Consider the following 15,623-nt stretch of genomic DNA (forward strand, 5'->3'; position numbering starts at 1 on the left):
CACACAGACCTACATTAGTAATATGTGGTACACTGATCATTTAAAATGTGAGGGGAGTGCTTCTTTCCATTATGCAGTAATTTCCTAGCCAGGAAGCACTTCTTACTGACTTGGGCAACTATGCGTTTGACTATTTGCATTCATTTATTACATTATGTCATCCCTTTTCTTTGGAAGAGGATGTTAAACCCATCCTAATCCATAAATTTCATGACAACATAATGCCAAAGTGCTCAAATGAGTTTTCTTTAAAGATGCCTAGTTAGATCCCTCTTCCTTTGAATGCAGCACTGGGATTCATAAAATACTGGCTCTTTACTTAAATCTTGAGAGGCCATGTTACTTCACAGGATTTCTTCCAGGGAGTCTCTTTGTCAGTCACTTCCTGTGGATCTGAGGTTATTGGTCTTAAATCTGTCTTCCTCAAACAGGTATACCTTTCTGGGACAGTGACTTTTTGATTCTTTATCACAATCCAGGAGATCTAAACAGGGAATGTAATTCCCCTGCCAATTCCATCCTTCTTTCCTCAAAGTAAGGGGGGAAATCACATGACTTTTTTTAGGACAGCAGTCCTGGGTTTGAAGGTCTATCAGTATATTTCTGATGTAGAGACAAAGATCTATAACAAGGGAGATCAGGGATCTAAAAGTTTACCATCCCGAGTTCAGCCACAAATGGTCTGAGGTGGGAGAGTCTCACCTGGAAATGTTTGATTAAGGCAGACCATGAGATCACCTTGAACCCTACAATAACTACACCACATATACACAGAGCAAGTGCTGACTCTGATAATATCTGCTTAATAATGTCTTAACAAAGCTTGCATTCTAAAAGTAGCTAGCTTTCAGAAATTCTGAATGTTAATTGTTGGGGAACAGAAGGTTACTTTCGTCACACTTTATGTCTGGGCTTTCCAAATACAGCTGATTGCCCATCACAGGAAAGAATGCCAGAGTCAATGAGCCTTTGGTTTAATACATCAGGAGTTTCCTTATATTCCTTTATCCAAAATTATTAGTATTAACCTATATACATAAAAGTACTATTCTTGGCTTATAGGCACAACCACAAGCTATGATTTGGGAAGGTTAAACTGAGTGATGGGGAGTGAGACCCCTTTGGTTGATTTCATGGCTTGCATTGAGTTCTCATCCTGTGTTTTCCTCATCTGGATGCAATGTTTCTTTCCATAGCATGGCTCCACAGCTTTGCCTTTTATTGAGATAATTGCCCTGTTGATTTTTGTCATTGAGAGTCTTTATCATTGAGAGGAAAATGACGAACGCATGCATGCAGCAGTGTGTTTTCTGAACACTGAAATTTCACAATATCCAGATATATTTAGGATAACTGCTTATTTTATGATGACTAAGAGGCATTTACTATGGTAATTCCACAATCCAACATGTGTGGGGTATTGGAATGCAAAATTATAAGTAACTATTCCAGACCAATTTCTATGGTAACAAAAAGGAATTGTTATTAAATACCAGTTATGCTATAGTTTTACCTGGTAATTATAGTTTTTTTCCTACCTAGAAACATAAATAAGGCACTACATTTATTCATAGGTTTATGCTTATTTACTTATACGCACATTAAGGTGCTGTATAAATAATAACAACACTGTACAACACATGCAATGCTAGTTATTTAGAAAAAAAACGATCCTCATCAAGAGCTTTGCCTTGTCATCTTGAGATGGTCAACAGTTTTTCCAGTTTGGTGTAAGGTGTGAATTTTGCACACAAGAAATGAAAATAAATTTTGGCTTTAACTGAGAGACAGACAATGAGTTTACAGGACAAAATCTACCCATACTTTTCAGTCATGTGAAACAGATTACAATGTGGCTGGGACCAGATTAGAAATGGATTGGCTGGGACTGGAAACATTGTTTGGCCAGACTACAACTTCAAAAATATCTCACCAAACATGGCCAATGGCCATGCTTACTAGGGAATTCTGGGAACTGTAGTCCAAAGAAGGAACCATTTCCACCTCTGCAGATAGCATATGACACAGAGCAAAAGTAACGCCAAGCAAAGAGTGAAGTGGGGGAATTCATGTGGAGAAGCAATGAGACTGGTGAGATTTCATAACATTCCTATTCATATTGAAAGGATCCAGCAAAGGCAGTAGATAGAAATCAACCTTGATGACGTATGCTCAGCAATGAATCCAACTTTCAGAGCCAGTCATAGGACACATAAAATAATAAAGAACATGGGCTTGGTTTGTAGCTAGAAATGCTTAGCATGAGGATCAGTACAGCAGACATAGTGCTAAGCAAAGAATGAAATGAGGAGAATTCATATGGAGAGCCCGTACTGGCCTGAAGTATGCTCCTTGTCTCCTAGCCACTGCTGAGAGTGTTTTACATCAGCAGCTCTTACAGTTCTCCTGCGTTATTCTGTTTCAAAGGGGAAACAGAACCAAGCAGTCTTTAGAGAATCACTAGATTTTGCCAACAACAAAAATAAAAATATAGCTTTCACCCCTATAGTATAGGTGAAAACGGTCGGAAAGGAGCTTCATGGCACTCCCTTCCTAGAGTAAGTGGGTGGAACTGAATTTATTTTAATGCTGCCACACACACCCTTGTTCCCACCCCCTGGGCACACTGCGAACTTCCTAGGAGTTGCTCTAGTAAATGACTGCCTGGAGCTTCTCCCTAGCAGGGCAGGCTCTCATCAGCATTCACCGTCTCTGCCAGAGTGCAAAGGAGGGGAAAGCGCTCTCTCCCAGGAGCATGGGAAGACGAGATAAAAGGAGGGAAAGTGACTCAGAAAGAAAAGAAAGGCTCTCAGCACCACTGAAGATGTTCCCTTTGCAATCCTTCTTGCAGGTGCCTCACCTAAGGATTGTGCTCCTTCCCGATATAAACAACAAGATTGTGCTTCCTTATTATCTCTTCCTAGCAAGTCTAAGCATAATCTCAGTTCGCTGCCAGACTTCGAGATGCAGTGTCATAATGATAGCTGGATGCATAATATAGATAGAGGGTGGCAGTCATGTCTAAGAACACTGCTAGCCTTCATGGCTCAAGCAATGAAAGAACATTATACAGGTTATAGCTTTTCACTGCCCATTCAAGATGAACCAAAACAATTATCATAACAACAGGGACAACTTACAACAAAATATTATTGATGGTTAAATAACACTCCTACTATGAGGATTTCTAAAGTCTTTCTGCTCTGAATATTTGATTTGCAAATATTGCACATTCTTCAAAAACTAATGACGACAAAATTTCTCTACCTGCACTGGCCAAATTTGGGAGGCAGGGCTAGAGAGGATCATGTTGTAGCTTTTGTACAGATGCTACAGAGGAGAAGAATCTCAGAGGAGGGCAGGAGAGCAATCCTTATTCAGCACTATCATACAGAAGGATTAAAAGCCACATTAGTAAGAGCAAAGTATTACAGTCTTGGACCTGGGTGTCTAAATCTGTCAGTTCATGACAAATAGAAAGAAATATGTGGAACTGAAATGAAAATTTCCATAATTTGAACTGACCAATTTCAATAGGTAGCAAAATTCCCAATTTAAACAAGATATGCTGAACCTGTCTGACTGTTAACCAGGATGTAATTGTCAAGAAAAAGAGGTGGTGATCCTAATTCAGCACAATTAGCAATCCAAATCCTCACTAAATTCTTAATTTTCATTAATTCAGGCCTCCTCAACTTGATGAGATACCTCAGTGAGGAATTTTCATCCCTCGTGAGATTCTTTGCCCCCGAGTGAGATGAAGACAAGGAACACTATTTTTATCTAAGCACCGCATACCTTACAAATTCTCTGTACAGTCGTGCCCCGCTGGACGATTACCCTGTCTAATGACAAATCCACTTGTTGAAGTTTTTGCGATTGCAAAAGCAATCACAAAACAATATTTAGATTGGGTTTTTTCGCTTCACGTTGATCAGTTCCCTGTTTTGGAACCCGGTTTTTCGCTTTACGATGATCAGCAAACAGCTGATCGTCAGGTTTCAAAATGGCCACCGGCTTTCAAAATGGCCCTCACTGTTTTATAGGACAGATTCCTCGCTATACAGACACCGAAAATGGCCGCCGTATGGAGGATCTTCGCTGGATGAGTAGGTATTCAGCCCATTGGAACGCATTGAACTGGTTTTCAATGCGTTTCAATGGGTTTTTTATTTCACTTGATGATGTTTTTGCTCTACAGCGATTTCGCTGGAACGAATTAATATGGTCAAGTGAGGCACCACTGTAATTTGTGTAAACTGGTTGTGCAAAACTAGTTTTATGTTCCTCAGAGAAGCGAAAAAAGGCAAACACAGAAAAACTGGCTGATTGTTTAAGACACAAACAACTTCCCTGACATTTCAAACCATTGGAGCGTATGCCACTGTGAATTTACACAATCTATTTGTAATACAGTGGTACCTCAACTTAAGAACTTAATCCATATTGGGACTCTGTTCTTAAGTCGAAACGTTCTTAAGTCGAAGCACCATTTCCCATAGGAATGCATTGAAAACCATTTAATCCGTATCTGCTGTTTTTTGTTCTTAACTCAAGGGACTGTTCTTAAGTCGAAGCATTAGTTCCCATAGGAACTAATACAAAGCCGGTTAATCCGTATCTACCACTGGGGGGGGGGGAGTTTTTTTAATTTTTTTTCTTCTTTTGACCTAAGGTGAACTTAGGTCAAAAAAAGGGCAGGAAAGGGTTGTTTTTTTCTTTTTCTTTTTGGTTCTTAAGTCAAAGCTCTGTTCTCAAGTCAAAGCAACTTTTTGCGAACGGAGCCATTCTTAACTCAAATTGTTTGTATGTAGGGATATTCTCAAGTTGAGGTACCCCTGTAGAGCATTTTCGTGTTACATGCACAATTTGCACACAAAATGTACTTCTCAGTCTTTTCTTGAGTGCACCATGAAATGCACCATTCTGTCATAGGATGAAGAAAGTAATTTTGCAGGTGAGGTCAAAATATGGAAGAATGTGCTTTTCTTCACATTAATATGGTCAAAAACATTGGAATGCAAACCCAAATTTCCAAGAGATGGGTGGGGGAGCCCTGAGATGGATGAAGCTGCCAGCTCTGGCCTCTCCCACATTTACATGAGTTATGTCTTACGTGCTCTTTATTCTAGAAATGAATATGTTTGCAAACATTGGAAAAGCCTATCAAAAACTGACTGGAATGAGATTTCTGACTCATCTTTGCTCAGAAAGCTCTCCTCAGCCATCTCAGCAATACCACTGAGCACTATAAGTAGTACGTTAGAGGCATTAGCAGACATATCTTTCCTTCCTGACAAAGGCTGAGATACCATAAAGATGTTTCAGGTTTGGGATGTGACAAGTCGGCATGTTATAATTAACAGGTATGCGTTACTTGCCCGATGTGTGTCACTGTCACAACAAATAAGTGAAAGCAATAATGAAAGGGTGTGGAGCAGAGCAGTAGCTGCGAGCTGCTGATTCACAGAGTTTAAAGATTTCAGAGGGAACGTAGGCACTCGGGCTGCTGCCTTGTCAGTGCCTTTCAAGGCTGCTTCAGCAGAGATCTGCCACTATTCCCTTCCATGCCATCTCAGGGTCTCTCATCTTGGGAAGGTGAGAATGACAAATTGGAACTAATCTAAGCTGAAGATGGCACCCTTACAGCTGCCTCCCCTGCAGGAACAGATTTCACTCGTTCAGCTACAGGGTGACAAGTTTAGAGCAAGCTCCAGATAAAGGAAAGTTCAGCCCAGGCCTCAGGATGTGCTGTGGTTAAATCAAGTACTGTACTGTGTTACATTTTCCTGGCCTGTTTATTGTTGCTGTAAGTACTGCAATGTATCTAGAAGGTGCAAATGCAAAACTGCTGGGCTATATTGAAAACAAAAAAATCTGCAAAAATCTGTTTCTCCCTGGGATGTTCCCAGGCATTCAAGATTATACCAAAGCATTTATTTGAGCATTTCACTGTTAGAAAACCATCTCAAGAGTTCATCAGGATCTGAAGCTATTTCCATAATTATATGTGGAAATATGAATTTATTTGTTTATTTCTTTGTTTCCTTCTCTTACTCCCGCCCTGGCCAAGTCACTGTTCATTGGTTCTCGTCCCATTTTAAGCTTGAGTATACATCTGACTCAAGGGATGGGAAGTTCCCCTTGTGTAAAACTGGGCTTCCCTCCCCTGCTCAGACCACAAGCCACCACTCTGTACGGTGTCACCTTCTGTTCAATATTATATATCGCTCATTTTCCTGTAGGAAAAAATGCGGGAGAAGAGAAGCAAGAACCCAAGGGGTTGTTCCACTGCTGGAATTGCTCCCTTTAGAGCAGGTTTTCTGGTGGTGCATCCAGCAGTGAGTGGGTGGGTGGGGACTACAAGGGAAGAAAATCCTATTGATATTCATATCACTATATGTGTACTCACACACACACACACACACACACACACACACACACACACACACACACACACACACACACACGTAGTATTGTTGGGTTAGTATTGTTGGGTTTGTATTGTTGCTACTAGATATTTACCCATGCTAGTATGCTACTAGATATAAACCCAACATAGTATTGTTGGGTTTGCTGTAAGAACAAGCATATGTACAAGCTTTTCCATCATAAATACGAGTATGTCATTTGCTTGTCCCCTACCTCAGCAAACACAATCAAACATAAAAGGGGATTCAAAAACTGGATTTTCCACCAGAAGAAAAAAAAAATCTACCACTTCACTGACATAAACAACCATCCCAATAGCTGACTCACTGCCCCCAGCAGTAAGAGTTTACAGCTCTGTTATTAAACTCATGTCTTGTGGATTATGAAGTTTTCCACCATTGGGAAATCCCTATGAAATCATAACCCCTGGTCTCTGTTTTCTTGAGAACTGTTTGTAGGCATCGGCCTACAATGGTGGAAAACTTGTGTATCAAGATTTATTGTCCATCATCTTTCTTACATTGGTTTGTACTTTGCACCATCTGGGCTGAACCAAATAGACACCTAACAGATGTGAAACAAAGAAGAAAGTGCATACTTGAGGCTCACAACATGGTCAAAAAAATATATGTGCCAGGGTCAAAAGGACAGGAGGGAGAGAACCAGTATTCTACTTCTACTGTATTCACTGGCTGGTGAAAAGGTAAGGAAATAAGTCATGTAGGGGTTATGTAATTTGCTGCAGATAATTCTTTCTAATTGACAGGGTCCTGTAGCTTGATTGCACAATTGGGCTTTTAAACATGTACATGGCTGAGAGATGCCCCAGCAATGAGTTAATTAGCTGCAATGAGCTGTGGTAAGCTACACAAGACATATATGAACACCAAAGGGATTGTATCCAATGAGGCTATATAGTAATACAATGATGCCTAATTTTAAATGGAGGAAAATTGTTCTGACTAAAGTGGAAGTCCATAGGGAGCGGGATGAATGAATGACATTGATAAGTACTGTATTTTTCCATGTATAAGACACCCCATGTATAAGATGCCCCCCCACTTTTCTAACCCAAAATTAAGAAATCTAATTGGGCCTTAGCAAGTGTAGGGAGAAAGGGATCAAAGTGCTGCAGGATTGCTTTGATCCCTGCTTTCTCCCTTCGTGCTAAGCCCTGCAGGGCTTAGCAAAAGGAGGGGGAAAGGGATCAAAGCAATCCCGCAACTGCATGATCGCTTTGATCCCTTTCCTCCTTATACAGCCACGAGATTGCTTTGATTCTTTCCCCCATCCTTTTGTTAAGCCCCATGGCTTAGCAAGTGGAGGGGAAAGCAAGGATCAAAGCCCTACAGGAACAATTTGATCCCTGCTTTCCCCTCCACTTGTTTTTGTTCTCTCCCCACCTTACTTCTGTGTATAAGACTCAGTTTATAGTCTAAAAATTTTAGACAAAAGTATAGTCTTATACACGGAAAATGCGGTAGTAATAACTCATGTGTGATGTTGTTGATATAGCAATCCCAATAAACAGTGTCCATGAAAGTTTAATATTTAAAGGAGGTTTTCCACATCCTACCAGAAAGAGAAAGTTAACTATCTTGCTACAAATATCTAGTAGTCTGGTGCATAATTCACAGTTTAGGCAGGGTAATTTTCTCAGGAAAACTAATTAAAATGCAGAAATGCTGTTCTTAATTGGTGGCTATCCCTCCAACTACATTTCATTAGTGTATCAAGATTCTGATTTCAAATGCTGCTGATAAAAAGGTCATTCAGTAAACTTTAACAAATGAATTCCTTGCAGTGAATTATTCATTAACTATGGAGTAGGTACATTATCAAGATCTTACTATTCCTGTTTCAGAAATGGGCAGCATTCTACTTACTGTATTCATTTCAAGTTTTTAGTTACATTAGGCATTTTTGTAAGTGATGTGGTAAAATGCAAGCAAATCTAATGCTTTTCATTCCACCTCATTAGTGGTCCTTTTAGTTCAGAATGGCTGAGTTTCCATTAACTGAGGAAAAGGCTAAAATTATAATCTGCTATCAGTTCAGCAATTTTAAAAAGGCAATATAGTTTGTTTGTTTTGTTTTTTGCCTGTAGTATCTAGTTTCTCAAGTGGGATTGGAAATGATGGACCAGATGTGGCTCAAAACTTTTGGGAACCCCCATCGTAGTTCACCGGTAATGATCACAATCCAACATGTCCTGAAGAATATGCTATCGTATGCAAGTAAAGAAAGTTGTTCGTCTGTAATTGCAGATACTTACACAACATATTCTTCCACCTCATTCCTGCCACAGCAACAAAACAGCCCTTGAGAGATATAAGAAACTCAGCAGCATTTTAGCTTTTATGGCATGAGCCAAATGGATTAGACTTTGAGACAGAGCTTGAAGATTAATGTTGAAGCTATTCATAATTGGACAGAGGTAGGATGATGTTCTGCTCTAAGAGTCAATCTCTCCACCTTCACAAATAATTATAGTGAGAACGGCTTGGTCAAATCATTTATTCATTTGCATCAGATACTTCCTGTATTTTGACAGCTAGTCTGGGTAAAGGGTTCTATCCAAGCCTTCTTCTTGCTTTATTACGAGTCAGTTGGAAGAATAAATTTTGTGATTCCTCCACTTGCATGCATAGATGATAGAGGAAATTCCTAGGGACTGATAGCTGGCTTGACTTGACGTTGACTCCTAATTCATGTAGATCTGTAAATTTTGCTTCCTTTTAAATATGAGTAAAAGGAGAGGTCTGGGAAGCAGTGGTCTTACAGATATTCCTGAACTACTACTCTCATCACTCTCAGCCACTATGACCAATGCTCAGGGATCTAGGGGGGTGCAATCAAATCATATGTGGAGGCCCATATGTTCCCCAACCCCGCTGTAAGAAGTAAATGACCAATGGGGAGCCTATGACCTGCAGATGCTATTGAACTCCAGCTCTGATCACCTCCAGTCAGCCTGGCCAACAGCCAGGGATGATGAAAACTGTATCTAACAACAGTTAGAAGGCCAATGCAAATCAAGAAAGATTCATAGCCCTGCATTGCATGCCCATACCTGTAGTTGCCAAGATAAACTCCATCTGGATTAAGCATAGGAGCAATTTTGAACACCAGATGATCTCGGAGGACTTTGGCAATTGGATGTGGACTCACAAGAAAATCAATGATACCTAAAAGAAATAAGGGGAAATGTATTTATTTTTCCTTATTATAACACAGACATTTACAGTTTTTTATAAAATATATTTAATTCTAGATAGTAGTTAGTAGTTTTCAAGGGACACAGATGTGCACCAGTAATTTTCAATAATCCATATACCAATAACATATTTTCTGTGTTGCCTCTTGCCCCCTCTCCCCCAGCTATTAAAATGGTTTGGCATGGGCTAACTGGATACACTTTCCTTTTTAAAAATAATGCAGACAACATTTGGTGTTAAACTAATATGCACTGTATGAAAGCAAATTAAAAAGTCATTTGGCAGAAGAGCAGCACATGGCAGAGTAAAAGATCTGTAAGCCATGCTTTTTCAAAACTGATCCATTTTGGCATAATTAGTGTATGATTTTAACAGATCTATTACAATGACAGACATATAGGAAACCATTTCAGAGCCACTCCCATGGAGGAAATGTGATGTGACAGATGCACCATGTCACCAAAAAACACTCATGCGTTGTTCTCTCCCTTCCTCCTAGTCTATTTAAATAACTGTATATACTTCTGTATTGTACATTTACCAAATATTATTTGTGTTTTGTTCTGTCTTTTCTTGATTTATTGAGAAATCTGAAGACAATCTGGATTTTACTGGCACACCTGGATTTCCCCCTTCACTAAGTAATTGCCATTTCACCAGCCTAACTTAAGGGTGGGGAGAGGGGGGAGGTCCTTTTTGTTAACTAGCAGGAAGCTAGAATCCTTTGTTTATCTCTTACCAATAAGAGTGGGGTTACCATTCTGTTTCCTAGCAGTGGTACTGACCAGGAGATGTTTACAGTGCTGGAGAATGTACATCAAGCAAAATATATATAAAAAAAGACTAGATCATTTGGCTGCACTAACACCCTTTCCCATCATGGACAATGTAAATGTTGCTAGTGTTTTCAACTGACCAAGGAGCCCATATGTCCAGACAAGATGAGTGTACTTTTGAGTTCACTGTGAGGACTTAGATAGAGGGCCAGGACTATGTAAATCTAAACCCACCGTGTTACCTGATGAAACCCATTTGTCTGCAGCTCTCTCCTATATAACTTCAGAACTCAAGATTCAACCTTCCCAATTTCTGCCCATGTTTACTTTCTATATCTTACCCAAAGAGGAATATCTCCCTTCAATCTTGCACAGCTTGTGTGTGTGTGTGTGTGTGTGTGTGTGTGTGTGTGTGTGTGTGTGTGTGTGTGTGTGTGCGTGCGTGCGTGCGTGCGTGCGTCCGTGTGTGTATGTGTGTGTGTGTGTGCGCACACATTTCAGTTCATGCCTCTTTGATTAACCAAATAAAGGTGCCACCTTAGTATGGATTTTGGAATTATTTCTAGAAGCATGTTTTTAAAAAAGACATTGGGCTGGATCTACTCTGTGAAAGCAATGGCATTTAACTTAGCCATGGATTCAATCTACCATGCTTATCTTCCCCAGGACCAACATGCTGAATGTTGAGACTTTGAACAGAAAACATTTCTGCAAGCTCAGGGAAGTAGGTTTTTGGGTGTTTTTTTAAAAGTACCAACTTCAAGAAGAAGGGGAGGGAGAATATGTGGCAGCCTTCACTGAACATCTCGTCTAGAAACCTTTGCAGCAAAAGTTAAAGGCAGGTTCTAAAGGCAAAATAGATTTTTTTTTCTATTGATCACTGGAACAAAGATGAAATATGCCCTCTGTATGTATAGATACAATGAAATCATAGTGAGGACACAGACAATCAATAAAATTACCTCAGATCTTTTGTTTAGATTAAGATGATGGCCTTTCTGATCAATAAAATTTAAAATAAAAAAAGCCTTGGAAAGACTTTCTGAAAGCTAAGAGAATCTACTCTTCATGTTAATAAATCAATATGAACAAAAATCTACATCTATATTCAACAAGAGACATATTTTATGTTTCATTAGACAAAGGGGAAGAACCTTGCAGAAGCCAAATCCATTTAATATAATTTAGTTGAAGGCAGACACTGCAATACAACAGATGCCCTAATTTATTTGTTGGTCCTTGTATTAAAATAACAGTTTGCTGGTAAACAGGAAGACTAATGAAGCCAGTCACCCTTGTTAGTGGCTAATAATTGCTTAATTTGTCCACTAATTGACCTATGCTACTCTTGAAGCACTGGACCATGTTGCAGGGCTGGAGGAAAACAAGACCACTCTAATGTTACCTCTGAGAATGACTGCCGGAAATGGAAGTACTTGTTGAAATATATTTTTTCTTCACAGATAAGCAGATTAACTGGCCTGCCAATTAGTATACCATTAAATAAATTAACTGTATTCTTATAGATTTGTTTGGATTTTGGAACTTTGACTCTGCTCCAGATCAGAGAGATCCAATTTCAGTCAGCCAAGTCAAACTCTTAGGGGAACAGGATGAAACTCCATTTTAACATGCTAATATATCACTTCATATCAATTTATTTAGTTGTACACATTTGCATGATACCTTCTATAATTAATATGATATCAATATGTATTTCATATCTGTTTAGTATATTTATAATATGAAAATGTATTCCTTGCTTAGAAACTATATTCTCTGCTCCACTAGGCTGGGCCTCTCTTGACATTTTCTGACTTTGCAGCTTTCAAGCAACATTCCTACATTTCAAAGCAAATGGGCTACAGTGACCTCTGAGACCTAGGCAACAGGAAGATATCACACCACAATGAGATAACATTTAAGTTTTTTTTACAACAACAAGTCAAACAAGATAGCTTTTCTGGCCACAATGGGATGTGTAAGGGAGGAAACCAACTATACTGAGACATAGGAAATGCAACATAAACATCTTAATAAGATAAGGAGAATCAAAGAACATCCTCTTCAGACATGTTGGCACATCCTGAGCATAGCTTGACCTAAGGTCAAGGGGGGTATGGGGTAACGTATGGATATTCAGGTATAGCCTATGACCATGTTTTAAAAAGTTCTCAGACCCAATAGAAAGAAGGATCCAAACTTGGGATCCAAAGGACCAATAGGGAATGATTCGCTGTATTGCCCTTTGTGTAAGAACATTATAAAATATCTATGCATTCTTTGTTCAGGGCCCTTCTCTGCTTTTAAAATGAAGGGCCCAGCTGTACTTCTCTAATAAAATTGACTGTGGTATCAGCTGTCTTGTGCATCTTAGTCTGTCATCCTGGAGATTCGAATTTAAAAATCAAGGTTAACAAAACAAGCAATATAAATAACATTTTCCTTCTTCTTTTTCTTCTTCTTCTTCTGAAGATAAAATATGTCTTCATGGATAAAGCCCAATACTATGAACCAGGATTTTGTCTGGGATTTAGACAGTGTTGTTGTTTTCATCGTTCATTATCAAACTCCAAGTCTGTTCTTGTTCTCTTCACAATACAGTTATAAACTGGTGTGATATCACATATTGATTAACTCCCTTTTACAGTATTTCTTTATTCTCCCTTGATTTTTAGCCCCTTTCAGTCACTATTGCATAACTATATTGTGAATATAGTTAAAGGGGAGTGGGTAGTTCCACACCACTCTGTTGGCATTTTTTCTGTGCAAGCAAGGACAAGTCTGAAGAGAGGTTCTTGCTTGTGTGGAACCTTTCAAAACCAAGCAAGAACCCAGCTTTTCCAGATGTCTTACTAGTGACTACAGCCTACATGCAAATAGGAGCCTCTCCTCTTTGATGGAGAAACTGCAAAGTAGAGCAATGAGTCCAAGCTCCCCCCCCCTCATCCTCACAACACTGAATGCAATAACTCTGAAATAGGGGTTTTCCCCAAAACTTTACTACTACTATAGAATCTAGCTGTCAAATTGGCCATGCCAAACTCCTTTACTGGTTTGTTTTCTTCACATAATACTTACAAATACTGTCTTTCAAGTGTCTCTGAAAGTCTACCACATCATCTTCTATGAAGCTGCGTTATGTAAGAACTGCAGATCAGTACTGTTATTGACCCTTTCATCCAAATGACATAATTTCCTCCTATTCAACTGTACACAGATTTCTCAGAAGTAAGACCATATTTTTAGTTCCTCAGCCACATCACATCATAAAAAGTGGGAGAAATGTTAACAGAAAGTTAGTGCTTGCAGATTCTTCCTGGTGGCATTAAGAATCTCTACAAAAGTAAAATGATCCTGCAGAATTTTCTTTTGGGGGACTATAGCTCCCAGAATCCTTTAGTCCAGTGGTCCCCAACCTTGGGCCTCCAGATGTTCTTGGACTACAACTCCTAGAAGCCTTCACGACTTCCTCTGCTAGCCAGGATTTCTGGGAGTTGAAGTCCAAGAACATCTGGAGGCCCAGGGTTGGGGACCACTGCAGTTTAGTCAACATGGTTACTGGCCTTGATAGCTGTGGAATTCAGGGAGCTCAGTCCAAAACATAACTGTTCTAAGCTTTTTCCAACTGCCTCCTTGATAAATCGATGCATTCCTATGCAAATATATAGATGATAGGAGTACTAAGGATATTTCTCTACATAATTCATATTTTTCCACTGTCAACAAAGAAAGGGTTGTTCCTTGAAAGTATTCAAAATAGGCTGAAGTATTTCTGATCCTCACTGAAAACAAATGTTAATAAATTAGCCATGTCGGCTTGTATAATGGATATCGATAAGTTCAAGCGTTATGCTGTCAGGAGAATTTTCTCTGGAAAGGATGATTGCCTAAAATAATCCATAATGCACAGTCAGTGTGTATGCTGACACTGCTCATTTCTGGAGGGAGGGAGAGGCCTGCTGTCAAGATTTTATTTTTAAAAGGAGAATTGTCAATACAGATGAAGAGTGAAAAACTTGTAGAAGATGATGGGAAAGAAGTTGAACTTCAGTTCTCATATTTAAATATTTAGCAGTGTAATCTAGATGTCTCCTCATAAGTAAGTACCATTGTATCGATGAGAACTTACACTCAGGAGAGTATGTTTGAGATTGTAGCTACATATCTAAGCAAGGTTTGATTTTCTTAAAACAGATTTAAGAACACAATTTGTTTGGTAAGCGTAAATTTGTAATAGGTTTCTGGCCATTTCTCCTTCAGCTAAATCACAGTACATCATTAAATTCCAGATGCACAATTACTATGCATAATGTATTTTTATGCAGTATTTCTCCTTACCATTTTATAGTTTTGAATATTGTTCCTTTAATTTGGGGTTTTTCATTGCTTTTGTTTTCCCCCTTCTTCCATATTTATGCTGATTTTTTTTGGCATTTTGATTTTATTTGATTTTGAGATTTTTATTCTGCATACCCCCAACCCCAAAATATCCATATGGATGTGTACAAGCATGCATATGGCCCTAAAACTATCATAAAAGTTTCTAAACTAGTGTTTTTCTAAACTGACAAGAATCTGTCTTTGCTCCATATTGGTGATGGAAGAAGTGCCTTTATACGCCACACGTTCAAAGACAGAAACTGCATACAACTCTTATACCACTTCCAGAGACCAAAAGAGAAAACTCTCTTAAGCCCACAACAAGTAAGTCTCTTTAAAGAGTTTTAATCTCTGGGCAAGGGAAAACCATCTGGATGAAATAATTACAAATGACAGGATGGATGGTAGTCAATCAAGAGCACATCAAGCTGGAAAGACAGGTGCATATGCTCCATGCTCTGCATCCACTCATGGCTTAACTTCAACTTCACTGTTTAAAAAACCAGCAGAGCAACAACACATAAATGGACTGACTGAATGTGTTGGGCAGATTATTACCAAGTGTGGAACAATTCAACTTTAATTTAGCTTTATCTAACAGAATAATTGAGAAGAGAAGACTCCCTGGAAAAGACGCTGATGTTAGGAAAGTGTGAAGGCAGGAGGAGAAGGGGACGACAGAGGATGAGATGGTTGGACACTGTCATCGAAGCAACCAACATGAATGTGATCCAATTCCAGGAGGCAGTGGAAGACGGGAGGGCCTGGCGTGCTCTGGTCCATGGGGTTATGAAGAGTCAGACACGACTAAATG

The 15,623-nt window shown here is 39.2% G+C and overlaps 1 protein-coding gene across 1 annotated transcript in view; it reads right to left on the reverse strand.

Moving 5' to 3' along the window:
- LOC110076152 (BEN domain-containing protein 5) overlaps positions 1-15,623 on the reverse strand; it is a 1,026,237-nt gene that overhangs the window by 204,593 nt on the left and 806,021 nt on the right. Inside the window, exon 8 of the mRNA XM_020788091.3 lies at positions 9,506-9,620. Within this exon, the coding sequence (XP_020643750.2) occupies positions 9,506-9,620 (115 nt within the window). The remainder of the gene's footprint in view (positions 1-9,505; positions 9,621-15,623) is intronic.

Source organism: Pogona vitticeps, chromosome 4 (genome assembly GCF_051106095.1).
Source record: "Pogona vitticeps strain Pit_001003342236 chromosome 4, PviZW2.1, whole genome shotgun sequence".
NCBI classification, from domain to species: Eukaryota; Metazoa; Chordata; class Lepidosauria; order Squamata; family Agamidae; genus Pogona; species Pogona vitticeps.